The sequence below is a fragment of the Martes martes genome (genome assembly GCF_963455335.1).
Source record: "Martes martes genome assembly, chromosome: 3".
Taxonomy (NCBI): Eukaryota; Metazoa; Chordata; class Mammalia; order Carnivora; family Mustelidae; genus Martes; species Martes martes.
The window spans coordinates 193,060,870-193,082,725 of NC_137890.1; the positions used below are offsets into that span (position 1 = coordinate 193,060,870).

Consider the following 21,856-nt stretch of genomic DNA (forward strand, 5'->3'; position numbering starts at 1 on the left):
CGGCGGGGCGCGGGCTCAGCGCGGGGGGCCGGAGCTCGGCGGGGCCGCTGCGGGGAGCTGCCCGGTCGTCCCCGGCGCGCGGACCTCTGCATCCGCCGGCGGCCGCCCCTCGGCTCCCGGGCCCGCGGCGTGGGTGCGGCGTCACGCCTCGCGGCTCCGGGGCGCGGGCGGGGGGCGGGGTGCGCGGGCGGGGCCGGGGGGCCGGGGCGGGCCGGCGGGGGGCGGCGAGGGCATCCCACGCGGGCCGGGGCCGGCGTCTGCGACGTCACAAGGGGCGCGGGACGATCCGGGGCGGGCGCTGGGAGGACGAGCGCGCCCGGGGCCCCTCACGCGCGGTTCCGGTCCCTCCCCGCAGCCGCCCCCGAGGCGCCGGGGCCGCTCCCTCCTGCGCTCCCGCGCGCGGCTCCGGGCGGGCGGCTCGGGGAGGGTCGGCAGCCGGAGGACCGGGCTTCCCGCCGCGGCTGTGGGTCCCGCGAGGGGGACGGAAAGGTCGGGGGCGCGGGCGGGTCACGCGGCAGCGGAGCGTCCTGCGCGCCGGACGAGCCGCGGGCGGGGGCACCTGGTCGGGCGGCGCAGGGCGGTGGGGTGCGCCCCTCTCCGGCCCTCGCCTGCGGCCGGCGGCGCCTGCGACCCGGGGGGAACCGGCGGCGGAGACGTGCGGGAGCCGCGGAGCGTCGAGCACACGCGCCCCGCGGGCCCCCAGGTCCGGGGTCGGGGAGCGCCCGGCTGTCCGCGTCGTCCCTTCCCGCCCGCGAGCCCCGAGGAGGGCCCGGGAAAGAGGCTGCTGCCGCGGGGGCCGGGGACACCGGGGTCCGTGAACCTGCAGCTCGCTCCACGGCAAGAAACCGGGAAACCGTGTGGGGAGGTTCCGGCGCGCGGGTTTCTTGCCTGTTTCCCCCAACGCCCCGCACGGCCTCGAGTTGTGAGCCCTGGGCCGGGGCAGCGAGGAGCCGTCGAGACCGCGGCCTGGGGCAGTGCCCGACGGTCAGGCTGCGGGAAGGGCGCGCAAACCTTACATCCCCGGCCTGGGCTCACCGCCCGGCTCCCGTGTGGCTCCTGCGGTCTCCAGCGCGGCCGGAGGCTGCTGGAGGAACAGCCGTGACGCTGCGCTAGCGCTTTCTGGGTTCTGCGGGGTCCGTGGTGGGCCCCACTGTTACCTCCACTTAATGCAGAGTAAACTTGACTTCCAGGAGTCAGATACCAAATTCGAACCCAGCAGTAGGACTCCAGGATTCACATTATATCACTTAGGCACGCTTTAAAAACCTTTCTCCGACACTAAATTTGAGAAGGATTAAAAGATTTAAAATTTTTAGAAGTCTTCAAAATTTGGGGCACCTGGGTGGCTCCGTTGGTGAAGCGGTTAGGTGGTTGCCTCGGGCCCAGGTCATGATCCCAGGGTCCTGGGATGGAGTCCCACTAGGGGCTCCCTGCTGAGCAGGGGAGTCTGCTGCTCTGTCTGCCCCTACCCCCGCTCTGGCACTCTCGCTCGCTCTTTCTCAAATAAATAAATCAAATCTTAAAAAAACAAAGTAGTCTTAAAAGTTCAAGGATAAAATATAACTGAATTGCTTTTAATCTGAAAGTAAAATTGGAACAAAGGGCAAAATTACAAAGGAAAAATGACAGACTATAGAATTTTTAATTTCTTTTATCAGAAAAACCCATTAAATTGAAAGATGAGTAAAAACCACCCAAAATTTGCAATATCTACAAGATAGGAGAGTAATTTTTTTTTTAAAGATTTATTTATTTATTTATTTGACAGAGAGAGAGATCACAAGTAAGCAGAGAGGCAGGCAAAGAGAGAGAGGGAGGGAAGCAGGCTTCCTGCTGAGCAGAGAGCCCGACGCGGGGCTCGATCCCAGGACCCTGAGATCATGACCTGAGCCGAAGGCAGCGGCTTAACCCACTGAGCCACCCAGGTGCCCCGAGAGTAATTTTTTTTGAGAGTAACATTTTTTAAACAGAGATCGTGTGAAGAAAGTATAAATATCCTGTTAAAAAATGGACAAAAGTGTAAATTAGTTAAGTCATGAAAGAAAAATGTAAATGGCCAAACATACTTTTAAGGGAAGCAAAAACTTAAAAAGCTAATGCATGCTCGAGTAGCCTGAGAATAAAAACTAGTGATTTAGGCAGGGATCCTTGAGGCAGGATGTGTGGCAAATAACCAAACTCAGTACTGAGAAGGACATAAATTGCTTCAGTGTTTCTGGAGGGCAGTTTGGCCAAATGCAGTAAAAGCCTCAAAAATGTTCACACCCTTTGACTCAAAAACTGCATTTCTGGGAATTCATAGTAGAGGAATTGACAAATGTTTTCTGCCCAGATAGTAAATACTTTAGGCTTTGCAAGCCACATGTGTCTCTGTTGCTTTTCTTCCTTGTGTATGTGCTTTTGTTTTTAAAACCCTGTAAAAATATGAGAACTGTTAGCTTGAGGGCTGTAGAAAAACAGGCTGTGGCCTGAAATTGGCATGAGGACAGTGATGTGTGCAGGGTAGACTTATATAAGAAAGCCCATCACAGTGTATTTGGTAATAGTCAAAAGAGAAAGCACACTAAATGAGGATAGAAATCAGTTATAACCAGACAAGTATTTTAAAAGTTTAAAATCTTAAAAAGTGGCAGAATGGTATTTTATTGCATGAGATAGTACTCCTGACTTATTACAGGAAAAATTCAATGAAGAAAACCATGTCTATGTCATCATCCCAAATACAACATACTCCTGTGTCTGCGTGCAGAGAAAAAGATCCAGAAAGATGTAAACACACTGAGATGTTGATTGTGGTATTGGGGTACGGGTGAGATTGTAGATGTTTGGTTTTCTGTTATGTGTGTGTTTCCTGTAGTGGATATGTATTCTTTTGGAATAAGCAAAAATACAAGAAACTTCACGTAGGCAACAAGAAAGCACCTTAGCTGTCAAACTGAGAAAATCCGCCCAGAATTCGTTCTCCCAGATGGAGCCGTTTGCCGTCTCTTCTGTGCTCTTTGAATGCATAATGGTCTTTTGAGTACCATTATTTTCTTCATTAGGGAATGGCTAATACCATCATTGAGTTAAGCATTGCTTTATGATCGGATCAGGGTTCCCAATACCTCACCACTGTAAGTGCCCTGGTTATTTTCGACCAGTTCTCTGCCAGATCCATTTCCCACCCTTCTCTGCTGGATTCTTGTCTCTCTGAAGGCAGAGCTTTCATCAACCATTTTCTCTGGGCTCTCTTGCCAGCGGCTTCCAGGTAAGAGTGACCAATGGGTGATACCAAAAATAGGTTGGAGGGTAGAAAGGAGAAAAATTGGGGTATTTATTCTGACCTCTTTTCTCCATTTGGACCTTTGAGGCAAGCTTCCCCTTCACTGATCTGTTGATTTGATCTCCCGTGATCCCTTCAGTCCTAGTGGTGGTAACAGCTTCTTGTGTTGCAAGAGCCTGGGTACCTTCAGGTCTCTTACCACCTCCGTGTCGTGTTACATCCCTTCACCCTACCCTAAACCTAACCCAGAACTTCTGCAAATAGTCCCTTCAATAAAATCTCTTCTGTTGAGACATCTGAATGGAAGTCGGCTCTTGTTAGGACAGACCGATCATATGAAGGAATGCTGGTGAACTCTTAGTACGCAAATCTTTTATTTCTTAAGAGACAGGCCTAGATATTCTCAGATTTTATATCTGAGATTTGGACTATTTGCAAGGTAATTATAGAAAGATTTACAAGTTTCCTAAAGCAGGAATTTAAATGACCGTGAGGCCGGTGTTGGGGGAATGTGATGCTTTGACCATTGTTCCTACTTCTCCAGTAGTTTTTGAGAAGTAACAGTCTATTGCATTTTATTGAAATCAAATAGTACAGTATAGTGGTCTTCAAACTTTTATGTTTTCAGTGGAATCTTTAAGGAAATATTCTTATATTGCCTCCAACATATAAACTATTTGATTTTTAGGATTTAAGTTTTTACTAATCTGTAAATTATTTTGAAAGCTCTAAGCTGATTCTTCATCCCACCCCACCCCCCAAATATCTAGCCAATTTTCCTGACATTGTTCTTGAGCAAACATCCATTTCCCACAAATAGGTGATGGCCAATGTATACATTAAGCTGTTTTGTGCACTAGGCCATATTTCTGAAGCTTCTATTTTCTTTCTTTCATTCTCTTCTGGATTACTGTGCCAATGGCATAGCTTCTTAATAAAATAGAATAACTGCCAAAATTCACCTTTTCAAAATATTCTAAATACTCTAAATAAATACTTTCAGATGAAATTACTGACTTTTTTTCTGGTTATAAAATGAATGCATTATGAAGAAATGTTTGTGGAAACTCAAAAAATACGAAAAAATGGAAAGAAGGAAACAAAACCCACCCCCGATACTATAACATCAGCATTTTAGAATAGGTTTCATCTTCTCTCTGCCTGCATATTTATTTTTACGAATATTACCAAACATATTGTTTTGTGAACTATTGTTTAATCATCATATATGAGCGTTTCACTGTATCATTAATATGCTTTATATCTTTTTGAAATATTATTTTTTTAAAATTTTTTTATTTATTTGAGAGAGGGGGGGGGAGCACAAGCAGGGGGAGGGCAGAGGGAGAGGAAGAAGCAGACTCCCCGCCGAGCAGAGAGCCGGATGCGGGGCTCGATCCCAGGACCCTGAGATCATGATCTGAGCTGAAGGCAGACGCTTAACTGGCTGAGCCACCCATGAACCCCTGAAATGTGATTTTTAATGGCGCATTAAACAAGGTCTCTCCAATAAAGGTTAGCAGTAGCAGTGGGCGCAGGCAGCTCTCACAGCCGTTCTAGACCTGGTCAGATCCTTACTCAGGTCTATCAAACTAGCGTGGAAGAGTCACCAGTTGCTCTCACATACATCAACATCGCATGCCCGCCCCCGCCCCAACTCTCAAGCAGCAATCAGCTGCTGTACACTTGGCTTTGACTGTCGTTCACTGGATTTTAATGAGTCATGCAGCATTTGCCATCCATGTATCCTCGGTCAGGCGTGTGTAAAGATGACTTAACTGTAGGCTATTATGTAAGTAACAAACAGGGAAAATGGGGGTTACCCGCACAAGGAATAGGTTTGAATTGATTTAGTTGCAAAAAATTCCTAGCACCATATTGTGCAATCTCATTTCTGTGTTCCTTTTAAATCATTAACTAGTACGAATCATTTATACTTGTCTTAGAAAAGACTGAATGACCCTTGTGAAAACAAAGCGTATCTATGTTCTTTTTTTTTTTTTAGATTTGAGGTAGAAATCCTTAACATTTGTGATAGAATGTTACAACTTTTTTGCGTTTTCCTTCAGTTACAGTGCAGATTTGCTGAAGTACATAAACTAAGGGGAATTGGATATGGTATTGAGGGCTACAAGTGGCTGAGGTATCAGAAGCAAAGGATAAATTTTTAGAACAATCACGCAGGTATATTTACAGGAGGTTTCCAATGCTGGGCATGTAGGCTTCTGCCTAACAAAATTTTTTGGGCTTAAGTATTCATCTTTATTCTATCACTACACACACACACACACACACACACACACACACACACAGTGTCTATATGTTCATAAAATGGGAATTATATGCATTCTCACTTACTTCCCACAGACATGTTGCTAAATGTAGAATAGAGTAATTGCCATAGCCTTGAAGTATATGGATCCTTAGGGTCTCAGCTCTCCTCTATCTCAGTTAACAGTGGATTAAATTAAATTAAATGCTGGACTCTGAGAGCCAAAAGTTCAGGGAAGGGACACTGGAGGGCTTTCCTCTGGGCTTCATTTGAACATTCCTCAGTAAACTGCCCAGCCCAGCCCTCCTGATTAGGTGCGGAGTGTTCTGCTGTTCAGGACAAAGGTTACCCTCTAGAGCACGCACACCATCAATGAGTCATTTCCTCCAATTCTTCAACTTTCCTGGATATTTTCTTGTTTCCTTAGCTATCCAGAGAAAACCTAAAATCAATTTATTGTTGGATCCTCCGTGATACTTTTGAGTTTGTACGATCATTTTATTGCATACTTTGGTATCTCAGAATATTTACATCCAGATTGCTTATTCCTTTTGTGAACTTTGCTTTGGAATAAGTTTGCCTAGCTTTATTTTTAGAAGTGTTAACAATTTCATAATCTATATTTTGAACATTATGTGACAAGGATAATTATGACATTCATTTCCCAGGGAATAGGACAGAATTTCATAGGCAATAGGGAAGAATCTTTTAATTTCTTAGGCATTCCATAACAGAACTTTAAAAGGCTCCTTTAAAATGTCTAGCACCCAGAATCAAGTTCTTTTCCTAAGCCGCACCCATATTATCTCCTCCATACATCATATTACCCAATCATTCTGGTAAAAACGTAAGCCAAAAGAAGACTGGAAAGACAAGAGGAGACAAGAAACAGATCTCTCATATGCTGGTTTGGGTTTTTAATTTGTTTCGTAATGTCCTTCTCTGATATTTAAGTGCCTCCTTATTTAGGTAATATTTGGAGACCTATGTTTAGGCAGATGGGACTGTGCTATGACTCTTAATACCTTACAACTGAAAAATAATCCTAGCTTTTAAAATGCCTTCACAAATATTAAATCTGACCCTAAATGATTTTCACAACTGTTTTTATACAATGTACCGACACTGAAAAGTTTGCTTATTGTGACTAATCTCGAGTTTCCACAAAAGAAATGCTATAAATGAAATAAAACCTTGGAAAATTAGAAAGAACATACACTTGTCGCCTTTTTTTTTTTTTTTTTGGTAAATATATTTCACAGTTTCTTTCTTCATGCAGATTTCCCCCCTCTTTTTCCATAAGAAAAGTTAAATATATTACCTGGCAAATACAGTCAAATTTATCTTGGAAATAATAGTAAATGCAGTTCAGCAGATGCCTCTGTAAGGACCAACGAGTTAAGTGAAAGGTAGAGACCATTTCTTGACACCAAGATGAGGAAAAGGAAGCGAATTCCCAGCCACCAGGCACTTTTCCACACCATTTCTGGCTTCCTGTTCCCCAGCCCTTCCAGCGAGTGTGGAGGTACCGTCCTCAACACAACCGGAGTCTGGCAGCAGGTCAGCGTACAGCAGCAGCGGTCTCAAGTTGTCCTGAAGTCACAAGTTAAAACTTAAAAAAAAAAAAAAAAAAAAAGAAATCTTTGATGTTACCACTTGCCATCAGTCTTGGATCAGCCGCTAATTATTTCCTACTTCATCCACTCTGAATCTTAAAAACACACACCAAACATTGCTGTCTTGCCTTCCACCATCCGTTTGCTCTAAGCAACTCTTTTGCTCCTAAATATAGGCAGAAATTTCACAAATTTCCATTGATTTCACCACCATCTCATGGGATGAGTTATTCTTGTTTTTTTGATTTAGGATTTTTTTGATTTTGGATTTGGAGGAAAGAGGCCTCAAGGAGGGTTTTTGAGCATTGTAGCTGCGTGGAAGAAATACTGATAATTACAGCTTTCTTTCCTTAGCTTTTAGGGGAAGTAAATATAGTATTAAGAACATAGACAGTCTCACCAATTGAGCATCAGAACAGTATAAAAGTGACTCTGAGAAGGACTCAAGGCTTTCCTGTATGAGTGGAAAAACATATTATTTTGACATTCATTTGATTTCATTTCTCCTCCCCAAAAGAGATACCAGATATTAGGGAACCTAATGTTCATCAGAAGAAAGTCTATGCATACTTTCAAACAAATTTTAACTTACTTACATTTTTGTGACTATTATTGCTACGTATGCATACATACAAACTGTTTTAGGGAAACCCAGAAGAATTTAAAGGCCATTATTGTTACAAAAGATCTTCCTGATTACACAGTTCTCTGTGGGACTTGCTAACACCACAGAATTTGTAACCCAGCTTACCAAACTTGGTAGGACAGATCACTTTACTCATTTACTCATTAGAGGAGGTAATTTTAAATATATACTGCTAAACTGAAGTTCTCGAGACCGCACCTATGTAATGTACATATTTTTGAATAATGAAGATAATTTGACATTGCATATGAGGAATATGCCAGGTATTACGAATATACAAATAGGCATTGTACTATTACTGTGTATCAAGGCTTATGTTTTTTAAAGTCTTTACAATGTTAGTGTTACATCTAATGTTGTGTATGTGTTATGTATGTATTTTTTAAAAAGATTTTATTTATTTATTTGACAAAGAGAGACACAGCGAGAGAGGGAACACAGGCAGAGGGAGTGGGAGAGGGAGGCCTCCCTCTGAGCGCGGAGCCCAATGTGGAGCTCGATCCCAGGACTCTGGGACCATGACCCGAGTCGGAGGCAGCCGGTTAGCAAACTGAGCCACCCAGGTGCCCCATTATGTAATGTATTTTTAATGAGAGATACAATTTGACATGCAGTATATCATAATCAAGAAAAGTATTAAAGCTTTTTTTTTTAATTCTCTTTTTTTTAGTCAAATGCAGTAGTGAAAAGGAGGGAAAGAGTAGAATAAGGAGTTCACTTTGTAATTTGGCTATAAACAATCAACCGAGATAACTCACTAGCTTTGGACCAGCCATATTAATGCTTTTCTAAGAATTTTATTTGGAGAGACCATTTTATGGAAAAAACATAAGGCTTTCGGGTTTTTTTTGTTTTTTTTTGTTTTGTTTTGTTTTGTTTTTTAGCCTTTCAGTCTTTTTTGATGTGGTACATTCACCACCTGGGGGCAACTCCCTAGAAATTCAGTGCATGTGGTAAAGAGAAAACTTGTCTGAAAAATATTTTGAGAATGACTTATGAAGAAAAATATGGTAGGTTTTATGCAGTATTTGTTATTTCCTTAAAGCCACTTTTTAAAAATAAAACAACCGTTCTCATGAGAAACAACAGAAAATATAAATAATTGTAGAAAAGTACTGAGTCACCCATATTTTCACCACCTCTTAAGGGAAACCGCTGTTAACATTTGGGGCAGATATTCTTGTAGAATGTTTCTGTGACCTTTTTTTTTTCTTACAAGAACGATTTCTATTTTTAAATGTTTCTATTTTATTAATGGTCCTATCTTTATCGGCTGCTCTTTGAATCATCACTCTGGGCAGGGAGATCGGTTGATGATCTGAGAAATAAGCTGTCCTTCCCTGCCAAACCCACATGATCTTGAAAGCCGCGAACATCCCCAGTACTCAAATAGATGATTAAACCCCATAGCCCCTTGATCTAAGGTGGCACATTCATGGGTCAGAAAAGTTAAGGTTTGGCTAATCAGATTGCTCTGCTTAGTTCACAAAACGAGAAACAGATTGGCTACTTGGCAAATACGATGAAAGCAAAAGGAATATGTAAATAAATAGCTATTAAAAGCCATATTGTGATGTGATGTCATGAAATGCAGTTGGGACCAGACAAGCCAGGGCACATCGAAACTTCCCACCCTGCCTCTCTGGTGCCACTATCAGGCTGCCGGAGTCACGGGCTCTGTTCAATCTGGGCAGAGTGTTCCCATGTCTCAAGCAGCCGCTTCTCCTGAGAAGCCTTCTCTGGCTTCTGGATGATCCCAGCTGTGGCCTTACTGCGGGCTCCCACAGCACCGTGTAGCCTCCAAGGCTGCAGGGTCCAGCACCTACCATTGTACCTGGATCGTAACAGGCCCTTAATGACTGGACAAGTCTGCATGAGATTGCATGTGGCCAAGAAAAGAGAGATAGAGAAAAAAGGGCCCCCAGATGCAGTCCTACTTCTGAGACTTTTCTGATCCAGCTGTCGCCTACGTGGTCCTTGCAGTAACTGCATTGCAATGCGTATAGTCCAGTCCTCTTTGTTGGGGGGGATGCAATGAGTATCACAAACATACAAAAGGCCAAGGGTAATATTCAAAATCCTGAGCAGCTCCGGTGCACTGCAGTGCTGTGAGGGCAGCCCTGGGGTTAGCCTGCGCAGGTGGTCTCAATAAGGGATGGGCAGCCTAATGGGCACCAGGCATATGCCTTCTGGTACACAAGCACTGTTATCTTCCCTGAAAGGACTTAGTTCTCTATGAACATGTGGCAGTGTGGTCTAGTGTGGACAGCTGTGGCCTGCTGGCTGGCAGGTGTCAGGCTGGTTTTCTCAGTGGTGCCCCCCCCCGGGGTTCTTGGGGCCAGATTGCCCAGATTCGCTGACATGGGCTGTGGGTATTTATTGATTGGTTTAGAAGTATTTCAATGTCCTAACAATCACGTGGCCATACTGATGTTTGTTTACTGAATATTAGCCTTGCAGAGGGCTTATTTAACTTGCACTGGGCCCTGAGCAAGAGGAAAGGGAAGGCATCCAGATTGCCTTACTCCTTACTTATTTACACCTCGGGTGTCTCCAAAACTCTGGGGTCTATGAGGCCACTCATCCTGCCTATAGTTCAAGGGAGAAAATGGTAACTACCATACGAGAACTGTTCTTGGATCACAGGCTCTACTGTATCTCATACTGTTCACCTTGTTACATGTAAGAGAGCATGCTGATACCCTTTGGGGATCAATAAGTTGAGATAAACATTATTATTGGATCAAGATCTGTTTTCTGCACTGCTTGTTAGTAATAGCTGAGCAATGCCTTGCTTCTTGGCCCCCAATTGTGACTCAATTCCTTTTGTTTGGGAAGACACCTGAGACTCTGTGCAGGTGGTCTATGCTCTAGGCATCCTGCGGTCGGTGCTGGCCAAAGGGGTACACTGAGACAACCACACTTACACAGCCTTGGGTTGGGATCAGTGATATTGTTCTAGGTCAGGGGCTTGGCCAAAAACAAAAACGAAACAAAAATAGCATTGGCTCAAAACACTCTTCCCACAAAAGGCCACTTTTCAAAATTTTGGGAAGTTCAGCAATGAAAAGAAGGTGAAATGAGTGGGTGTTAGTATTTTTCCAAGAGGTCTGATAGAGAGGGGTAGAGGTTGAGCCTTACGACTTCCTACCTAGTTCATTGGCAACGGAGTAGGGTAGATCTGACCCAACAGCACTGCCTCTGGCTGGTTAGAGTTCAGAAAAGGCACAGCTGCAGAGGCCGTTGTAGAAGGGGGCTATTGGGACAGTCCGAGGAAGCAGCTCATTTCTGGCCTTGGAAGAGATCTTTTCTAGTGGTCGAGTTCCGGGGTGAGTGGTGGGGTTTGCCATGCCGAGGGACCTCAACCCAACAGTGGTGACCTTTTGGCAAGCTTTTCAGAGCCTTTCATAGATTACCAATCATTGATCTCTAACAGGAAAAAGTAGGAGGGGTCATGTCCCTGCCGTTCAGTCCTGGTGTTGGCTTCTGGATAATCTTTCCCATGTTGTGAGTACTTAATTCATCTGCGAGGAGCATCTGTGTTTTGATAAATAAATTTTACAACCTTATTTTTCCATACCAGTGCCAGGTTTACACGGATCAAAATACACACAGAGTTATTTGTTTGCAAAATCTCTTTCCTAATTAGTTAATTAGTGTATCAGATTTGTATGGCCGTTCATCATGTTCCCAACAGTAGGTTTTTGAAGAATTCAGACAACCTAGAAGAGACAGTTTCTATCCTGAAGGGATGTATAATTTGAGAGAGAAAATTAGCATTCAGCAAATAAGTAAGCAAGAAATGAGTGCTCAACTCTGAGGCTGATTAGAAGTATAACTAGAATTCAGGGGAAAAAAAAAAGCCCCATACAGGTTAGAATAAGATACTATCGCGGGAAGATAAGACTCAAGACAGGTCCTCAGGATGGAAAACTTTTAGAAGAGGATAGAAGAGGAGCAGCTTTCCTGGCCTGAGGAATCACATGAGCCCAGGCACAGAGGCAGGAAATCAACACTGTGGCCTTGGGGACATCCAGAAGAGATTATGACAGGAATGAAGAGGGCAGGTTACATGAGAAATGAATTTGGATAGTTAAGGCGGAGCCTCGTTTCTGTTGCCTAAAGGTCTGTCAGTTTGAACTCAATGTTATAGACCATCACTGTTCACTAATAATGCCACGCACGTAATTGAAAACTTTTTATGCCACACGAAAAAAGTAGAAACAGGTGAAGTTCATTTTAATAATATATTTCCCCTAATCCAATATGTCTAGTATATTACCATTTTGACATGTAACCAATATTAAAAATGTTTTATACCCCTCCAGTTACTAAATTTAAATCAAGGAAAAATCAAGTTCCTCCGTGGCATGGACCACAGTTCAAGTGTTCAGTAGCCACATATGTCCAGTATTAGACCACACAGCTAGAGACAACTGTGAGATGACTTAGCAGCTGAAAAATAAGCCAAAGATACATGGTATAGGGAGGATTTGTCATCAGTGAAAAGCACAGTGAATTGAAGGGTGTGATGCTTGTGGGAGAAGAGAGAAGTTAGATTGGGAATGTTTCACATGGGTACCAGAATGGTGGCACTGGGGCCTTAAGAGGAGAGGGCAAATCTGAGAGATGCTTCTAAGAAATAGTTGGTGTGTCTTGATGCCTGGTTGGGAATTCGAAAAGAAAACACAAATTCGAGAGTAGTAACCAGCTTCCAAACAGGTCTCAATGAGCCCAGCCGCCTGGTATTCACACCCTGCTGCAGTCCCCTCCCCCACTGTATCAGGTGTGGTACGTGTGACCAGCAGAATGAGGTGGTAGTGATGGTAGGTCACTTCCAAGATTGGGTTATGAAAGATACTATGGCTTCTCTTGAGTGGTTCTCTCTCTTGGATCACACACTCTGGAGACACAGAGCCACTACACTGTGACAGCTCCGTGGAGAGGACCATGTAGTGAGGAGCTGAAGCTTGCCAGCAAGCTCACGAGTGAGTCTGGAAGGGAGTCCTCCCGCCCGGTTGAGCGTTCAGATGACTGCAGTCCCAGCAAACACCAGGACTGCAACCTCAGGAGAGACTCAGCTACAGCCACTTCTCAGCCTCTCTCTGATTCCCACGTTTCAGAATCTGAGAGAGATAAAGAATGTTTGTTATTTTAAGTTGCTGAATCTTGGGGCAATTTGTAACAGCATTAGATAATGACTACGTCAAACAACAATAAAAAGATAACCTCATTTAAAATGGGCAAAAGAATTGAATAGCCGCTTTAGCAAAGCAGATAACGAACACACGAAAAGATGCTCAATATTATTAGACACCAGGGAAATGCAAATTAAAACCACAGTGAGCTCACACACATCAGCAGGCTAAAATTAAAGACGGACAGCACAACATGTTGATGAGGATGTGGAGCGACCAGAATTCTTTGATTTTAAAACTGGGATATGGTTCACATACCATACAGTTCACCCACTTAAAGTACACAGTTCAATGGTTTTTAGTATAGAGCAACCATCACTAGAATACATTTAAAAATATTTGTATTACTCCGGAAAGAAACCCAGTACCTCCTAGCTGGCATCCTCCAGCTGTTCTACCACCCCTTCTAAACCCTAGTCTACTTTCTGTCTCTATACATTTGCTTATTCTGGACACTCATATTAACGAACTTGTACAACATGTGGTCGTTTGTCCTTGGTTCCTTTCACTTAGCACAGCGTTTTCAGGGTTCATCTATGTTGTAGCACATCATGACCTGAGCCGAAGGCAAATGTTAACCGACGGAGCCACCCAGGTGCCCCAGATATATTACTTTTTAAAAATCCATCAGTTGATACACATTTGAATTGTTTCCACTCTTTGGTTATTAGGAGTAGCTGTAAACATTTGTGTGGCGCACTTTCATTTCCTTTGGGTATATACATAGGAGTGGGATTACTAGGCCAAAGGTCACTCTATATTTAACCAATTGAGGGATTGCCAGATTTTTTCCAAAATGGCCATAAAATTTTACATTCCCACTGACCGTATATGAAGACTCCCATTTCTCTACATCTTCACCAACACTTGTTATTTTCTGTCTTTTTGATTATAACCATCTTGTGGGAATGAAGTCATATCTCATTATGGTTTTGATTTGTGCTTCCTTGTTGGCTAATCATGTTGAGAATCTTTTCATATGATTCTTGATCACTGTAGATCTTCTTTGGAGAACTGCCTATTCAGATTCATTGCTCACTTTGAAATGGAATGATTTTTTAAATTATTATTAAGTTGTAATATTTCTTTATATATTCTGGCTACAAAATCTGTATTAAATATATCATTTGGAATTTTTTTTCCTATTCTGTGGGTTGTCTGCAACTAGAATTCTTAGTCCAAAATGATATGAATACTTTTGAAAAACATCTTGGATTATGTAATTTGCCTAAGGTCACAAAACTATTAGCATGCTAGGGACAGGACATGACTGACTACATAATCTATAGACCCGCCTATAGTGAAAAGAAAATGTGAGACATCTTGTTAAAAAACTGTTGAAAGTAGGACATTAAACCAAGCCCAGGGCCTTTCTAAGCATGGAGCTTTGTGAGGTGCAGGTCACATGTACATGAAGCTTCAGGAACAGGGAAGGTTTGAATCTTGGGTTAACAGGAAAGCTCATGCTTTCCAATAAACCGTACGGGTTGAATGAACTCTTCATTTTGGGGGCACACTGAATGAGACACGATGGCTATGTCAGATGCTGATATCAGATATTGATGTTCCAGAGCAGGTTAAAAACTGAATTACAGGTCAGGAGCTCCTTCTGTGATGCCCGTGTGTCTTCTGCTCAGTGGGCATTTGGTAATTATATTTGACCTAAGTGAGAAAAGTAATTTTTCATAAAGTCTTGATAGTATCTTCTTAAATGTTAACTAGCTAAGACTAATTCCTTTAGAATTATTAATTTATTAATTTAGAATTATTAATTCTTCACTGAATTCCTTTTTTCTGACTAATGTGTCAATACTTGAGTGGTGATAAAAAGTTTGGGGCTGGACATCTGGGTGTATCTGGATACAGAGAAACATTCTTCTGAATCGACTTAACAGTGAATCCTAATGGATAAGGTAACCTTTGATTTCATTTAAGAGTAAGCTACTTTCTGAATATAATTATGCTTTCACTGATAACAGTAACTTTCAGTTTTGTTGGTAAAGATGGTCTATCACCTCTTAATAAGACAAATTTTGTCTGCCATTGAGGAAGAGTGGGGGATCTACACCTTTTCCAAAAAACTTGACATGTACCAGTCCTAATGTTAAAACTTCTGCTTGGTAAGGCTGGGCTTAAACTACACCAGAATCCTATTATCAAGTGTGTATTTCATCTGATTCTCAAAGAAGAGAATACTAAATTTTTATTTTTTGTTAAAAAAATCTTAAAATTCACGCAAAGTCTTTCATGTCAATGCCTGCTGGTTGGGTCTAGCCCAAGAGAGCCTCTAAGGAACAAAAAAGAATGTTTTTTTCTTTTTTAAAGATTTACTTATTTATTTGACAGAGGGGTGAGGGGCAGAGGGAGACTCTCCAGAGCACCCCCCACTGAGAGGGGAGCCCAACATGGGGCTGGAACCCTGATCCTGAGATCCCGATACCAGCCAAAGCCAAGAAGAGTCCCATGCATAACCCACTGAGCCGCCCAAGCCCCTGCAGGACGCGAGCTCTTTCCTCCCAGTGGTCCAGGCTCCGCTCCAGGCCGCTCCTTCCGCCCGGCCCCACCCCGTCTCCGCCTCCGCTTCAGCCCCGCCCCCTAACCAAGCCCCACCTCCATCCCTCTTCCCCCCCGCCCTCCACCCATTTCCGCCAGCAGCGGTTCTCGCCCCGCCCCTCAGCGTCGCGCCGCCGGCGAGGGGGCGGGGCGGAAATCCTGTGGTGGGCCTCTCTGGCCGCCTGGAGGACCCGTCCTCTGTGTCCGGCGGCGCAGGGCGGAGCCGGGCGGCGGTGGGCTGGTCTGACGGGAGACCACGCGAGATCGCGAGATCGCGAGATCCCGCGGGGCAACGCCCCCTGACACCTTCCGCGCGCGGGTGCATGAGCCATGGGGTCGCCGACGTGGAGGCTCGTGTCCGGGTGAGCGAGCGAGCGGCCTAGCGCGGGCTCCCGGGCTGTCGCCGAGGGACAGAGGGTCGCGCGCCGGGGCGGGGGGAACAGCCCGGCCTCGAAGTCCCCGGCGGCCGTCGGGGGCACGACTCGGACCCGAGCGCACGCCCCGCCGCGACCGCGGGGCTTCGGCGTGCGGGGCGTCCGCGGCCGGTTCTGGGCGGCCCCGAGGCTCGCGTCTGCCGGCCGCCGGCGCTCGTCCGGCCGTGGGGGCTTCGGCCGGTGCGGGGCGCGCAGGGCAGGGTCCCGTGGGTCGCGCGGTCCGCGTCGGGGGCGAGGTGGGCGTTCCCGTGCCGGCGACCAGTTCCTTCCCCGCAGGCGAGTGCGCGCTGGGTGAGGCCGTGCGTGGCCGCGGACCAGCCCCCGCCAGCGGGGAGCGAGGGGGAGCCGCGTCGGCTTCCCGGTACCCCGGGGTCCGGTGTCCCCGCGCGTGCGACCGGCTCGGTGTTGCTGCTCCCCGAAGTGCCGAGCGAACCCCAAGTTGTTGGAGAAGCGGATTGGGAAGACCGGCCCGTTAGCAGAATCGGCCACCCCCGAGCTCGGGCTGGCTTCAGCCTCCGCTGCCCTCACGGAGCCGCTGGTGCGTGAGTGCGGGACAGTGCGGGACGGCGCGGGGCTCCTCGGGGACGCCTGTGCCAGGGCTCCGGGGTGGGTACGGCCGTAGCAGAGACCTGAGCCCGGTGTCGCCTCGTCTGCAGTAGCCTGACCCGCGATGTATGGAGGCACGGGGGCCCCGGGGTGGTGTGCGAGGAGGTCCGTCCTCTGCGTTGCGGGGACACTGCTGAACTCTGTGTCCCTGCCTCGGACTCCTTCCGAACTCTGTGTCCCTGCGCGCTCTGGCTCTGTCCCATGTGCCTCCACTCATTCTTACTTGTCGAGGCGCCACTGCAGCTCCTGGGCATCCTGGGGAGCCGTCCCAGGTAAAGTACCGCCCTGAAGACAACTCTCGGATTCGTCTCATCTTGATCTGTCCCGAGTGCGAGTCACCGCCGCCTGCACCTGTCGTCCGCTCCTCAGCTGCCGGTTTGCACCCAAGTGTAACCCGCACTCATCGGTGCTTTCAGCGTCTTGGAGTTATTCTTCTAGGTTTTTGAAGTTCTCTGACTTCTCCCGCACTCCCAGTCCTTATCCCTTCCTGCTGATTCAGATTTGAATAATCCTCTCCGATTTCCCAGTTGTTCATCTTGCAGAAACTTGATTCGTGGACGACTTCTGAGTCGAGTAGCTTCTGCCTGTGACTGCCAGGGGGTCTTGCTAAAGTTCACTTCAGGGCCTGCCATCCTTTTGCTAAGAAGTTCTTAGGGGTGTCCTCCTACTTATGGAATTAAATAAGAATTTCCTAGCCCGATTTCAAAGATTTGACCCGAATTTACTTCATGGATTCTGTAATACTTAGGGTTATATTCTAGCTTCTGGGAGTTCTAGACACTTCTGTTACCCTGTAGCCAACCTGCGCTACTTGCTACTGTTTCTTATCAAGACCTTGAAGTCCCAAAAGAAAGCAGACAAGAAACAAATATTTAAACAAAGGTAATACTTAGTTCCAAACTCTGATAAGTGTCTTGAAGGGAAAGTACAAGTATGAGAGATTTAGAAGTGAAAGAGAGGGTGGGGGAGGCTCTTCCAAGGGGTTGATCTTTTAAGTTGTCCATAGTACTCCTTGCTTTCTGCATCTGCTCTGTACTCTGCGCAACTACATTGTTTCGGCGCTTGCTTCTTGAGCTGTCTCCTTCTACGTTGTTGTTTCTGGAGGCTCAGTATTTGATTCTGTTACATTTTGTTCTGTGTTAGAAGTCACAGACCCAAAGCCCGAGGCTAAGAAGGAAGCATTGAGTAATGCTGGCTAGACCTCAGCAGGGTGGGGACTAGTAGGGAACCTGTGAGTTAGAGAAAGTGCTCTGTCTAAAGGAGCTGGCTTCTCATCCCGGGCTGGCCTTGTTGCCATTGTAGAATGGAGACCCAAGCTTTCTGTAACTATTTTTGTCGGGGCAACTGAATTTTTTGGTGAAATCTCTTGATTTTAAATGTCTAGTTTTAAAACACTGCTGACCAGACAAAACACAGTAGTAGACCCAGGCAGCATTCAGGCCACTGGTTTTCAACTCCAGCTGTCTCATTCCTCAAGGACGGGTGAGACGTTCTTCCACCTCAGCGGTTATCTCTGTCCGTGACTTTGTGACCTAGCTTCAGTTCTGACTTCTCTTTCAAACTCCAGTCTCTACTTGCTGTTGAATGTTTCTATTTATGTCAATACAGTCTCAAGAAACTGAAAATGGACTTCATCTTTCATTCTACAGACCAGCTCGTTTCTTTGCCAGCCTTTTCAATACCTGTAGTCTCTTAGCTATCCTAGCTTGAACTCTTGTAATTGTTTTTAGCAAAGTTTTTTTCCTTTCAGTTGAGTTTTAACTTCATAATATCTCCTAAGAAATCATTCCTGTGCTTCTACAGCTGCTGTTCATCAGTTCATGCCTGAATTTCTTGGTCTTGGGCTTGATTTTCTGTTCTATTCACCTTCTACCTTGCCTACTTCAGCTATAATCTTCATTAAGCACTATTTTTTTTTAAAAAAGATGTTATTTATTTATTTGACAGAGATCACAAGTAGGCAGAGAGGCAGGCAGAGAGAGAGAGAGAGAGAGGAGGAAGCAGGCTCCCCGCTGAGCGGAGAGCTGGACGTGGGGCTCCATCCCAGGACCCTGAGATCATGACCTGAGCCGAAGGCAGAGGCTTAAACCACTGAGCCACCCAGGCTCTCCAAGCACTATTTTCATTATTTCATCTTAAACAGTTCCATGAAAAGTTTAATTTTGTAAACTCATGTGTGATTTATTGAGTAACTTGCAGAAATCTCCTAAATTCTAGTGTTCTCATCCTTCTAAGACAGTTGTTTCTAACTTCAGCATGTATCAGAATCATTTGGAGGGTTTGTTAAACACAGATTTTGGGGCTCACCCCACAGTTTTGACTTCAGTAGGTCTGGGGTGGGGCTGACAGTTTGCATTTCTGACATGTGCCCCTGGGATGCTGATGGTGCTGGTCCAGGTACCGCACTTTGAGAACAGCTGCTCCCAGCAGGCAAGTTGCGCATCACCTGAAGGAAGTCTGATAAAGTGATTTAGTAAATTAGCAGTAGCTGGAAGGTGCATTTCCTCTTCATGTCCACCAGATGGCAGTGCTGGAGCCACCAGGAAGGAAAGAGAAGCCCTTCAATTCAGAATTATTTGGGGACTGAATAATCAAATACCTTTTTGAGATGTTAAAGTTAATAGCAGATTTTAGATAACGGTTGAGTAGAAATTGGGACAAGCAAAATTAATGTGATTATATGGCGTCTGGTAAGGAACTTATTTGTACTTAGGTTTGTCTGTTTTGTAGCAATTGGTCCAGAGCTTTTGGGATCTTTAAAATTCTGTTCACGGTGCTGTGCACTTGCACTTTGTAGGTGTACATTAACTTTCTTTGAATGAGCTCCAATTCTGTCTCATGAGTGAAACTAGGACTTGAAGCTGGGTTTGGGTTCTCTGTGCCACAGGTGGTGCTTAAACTGTTGATAAGACCTTGAACTGGCATTTGGGTACTGGTCTCATTAAGGAGTTCAGGGTTATTCTGGATCTAAAGAAATTAGTGCTTAAATTTTTCTTTCTTAATTCAGTTTTATCTTTTTGGAAGTTTTTAAGTTCAAAAAACTTTTTAAAATGGTGCTTCAGGGGGCGCCTGGGTGGCTCAGGGGGTTAAAACCTCTGCCTTCGGCTCGGGTCATGATCTCGGGGTCCTGGGATCGAGTCCCGCATCGGGCTCTCTGCTCCGTGGGGAGCCTGTTTCCCCCTCTCTCTCTGCCTGCCTCTCTGCCTACTTGTGATCTCTCTCTGTCAAATAAATAAAAAAAATAAAACCTTTAAAAAAAATGGTGCTTCAGGGTAAATATTGTTCAGATTTTAAAAGTCTATATGAAATCCCTATTTAGAAAATACCCTTAAATAAGCTAGTATCTGTCACTTCAGTTTAATTTTTCATAGAATTCTGATTTTAGTGGCAACTTTTTTGAATCATTTGGGGAAGCTTCAAACAAAATGCTTATTTATGCCTGTGTCCCACCCCCAGAGTTTGATTTAATTGGTCTTGGGTATGAACTGGGCTTTGGAATGTTTTACTGGAGTTTCTAGGTGATTCTAATGTGCAGACAAGTTGTGGAATTACTGGGCTAGAATAAGTAATGTACTTGTGGTAAGACAAATTCAAAATATGCTAGTCTAGAAATGTGAAGTGACTGATTTAAACAAATTAGTGTTTTCCCTTTTTTGGGGATAGTAGTATTCAATTTAAAGGTAATATAAGAAGAAGGTAAAAAGAATTCTGGAGATTTGTATTACAAATATTTTTATAAATTCAGTCACCTAAAATGTGGTTACAGTGGTGACAATGGGCATATTACGTTTTTTGTTTTGCTTTGGTTTTAAAGATTTTATTTATTTGACAGACAGAACACAAGTAGACAGAGAAGCAGGCAGAGAGAGGAGGAAGCAGGCTCCCTGCTGAGCAGAGAGCCTGATGCGAGGCTCAATCCCAGGACCCTGAGATCATGACCTGAGCTGAAGGCAGAGGCTTTAACCCACTGAGCCATCCAGGTGCCCTATATTATGTTTTTTTAATGCCTCAGCTAAACAGTTGCCCCTCAAATCTCAAAGTATTCTTGAAGAATTAATGCATTGGTGATTTATAATTTCCCTCAGGTAATATATGTATCAAACCCCATGCACAGTCCTTAATTGGGCTGCTGCTACAGATTTCCACCTTTGACCTTATTTCAAAAATCTTAAATTTCACTTCTTGATCCCACCTGGGATGGAGCCCGAAGCATCAAGCTTCCTGCTCAGTGGCGAGCCTGTTTCTCCCTCTCCTGCTGCCCCTGCTTGTGCTCTCATGCTCTCTTTCTGTCGAATAAATAAAATCTTAAAAAAGCTTGAAGCGTAAAAACACAATTTGATGAATTTTCACAAACCAAACCTATCCATTTTGCTGGCACCTGGATCAAGAAAAAAAGATAGTATGATGGGGCGCCTGGGTGGCTCAGTGGGTTAAAGCCTCTGCTTTCGGCTCAGGTCATGATCAGGGTCCTGGGATCGAGCCCCACATTGGGCTTTCTGCTCAGCGGGGAGCCTGCTTCCCCCTCTCTCTGCCTGCCTCTCTGCCTACTTGTGATCTCTGTTTCTCAAATAAATAAATAAAATCTTAAAAAAGAAAAGAAAAAGGTAGTACAAGCATCTCAGAGGCCTTCCTCATGTTCCTTCTAGTCACTGCCAATTCATTCCCGTTCTGCTTTTACTTATTTAATTGTAGTGTTCACGACGTGCTGAAAAGTGCTCTTCTGAGTTAACTGAGTCTGTAGCTCAGTTAACTTTTGCACATATGTATACAGTCCTGTAACCATCATCTGCATAGAGATAATTTTTACCACTCCAGATCTCCTCCTGGCCCCCCCCCCCCCTGCTTCCCGCACCCTCTACCATTTGACTTCTGTTATTACTAATCGCTTTTGCCAAGCTGTGTCCTAAGCTTTGTATGCCTGGCCAAACACTTTTGAAACAAACTTAGAGGTGTTGTGTTTATTTTATGGTTTGCTTTTTTTTGGTAATTTCTATCATGACTATTTTCCGTAAGTATTATTTAAATGTTTTTAAATAAATATTTTTGTTGGGTTTGTAATGGTTTTGTACAGATGACCGTTTATAAAATATCACTAGAGGTGACTGGACCAAGTTGCTGCCTGCAGCCTTTGCCTCCCCACCCCCAACCCCAAGGTCAGTAAAAAGGAACTCAGCTTTAACCACAGTGGAGCCCATCACTGCAGAAAAAGAACAGCAAGGAGCAGTTGAATATATTAACGACGTACAGAATGCAGTAGACTTGAACA

General features: G+C 44.9%; 1 protein-coding gene across 3 annotated transcripts in view; it reads left to right on the forward strand.

Moving 5' to 3' along the window:
- The first annotated feature begins 15,683 nt into the window (after nt 1-15,683).
- HIBCH (3-hydroxyisobutyryl-CoA hydrolase) overlaps nt 15,684-21,856 on the forward strand; it is a 110,804-nt gene continuing 104,631 nt past the window's right edge. For 2 of the 3 annotated variants that reach the window (XM_080799087.1, XM_080799085.1), the window contains exon 1: nt 15,698-15,912. In XM_080799087.1, coding sequence (XP_080655213.1) covers nt 15,881-15,912 — 32 coding nt within the window. In that variant the 5' untranslated portion in view covers nt 15,698-15,880. Of the gene's footprint in view, nt 15,913-21,856 lie in introns of all 3 variants that reach the window. The other variant, XM_080799086.1, reaches the window with a different exon arrangement.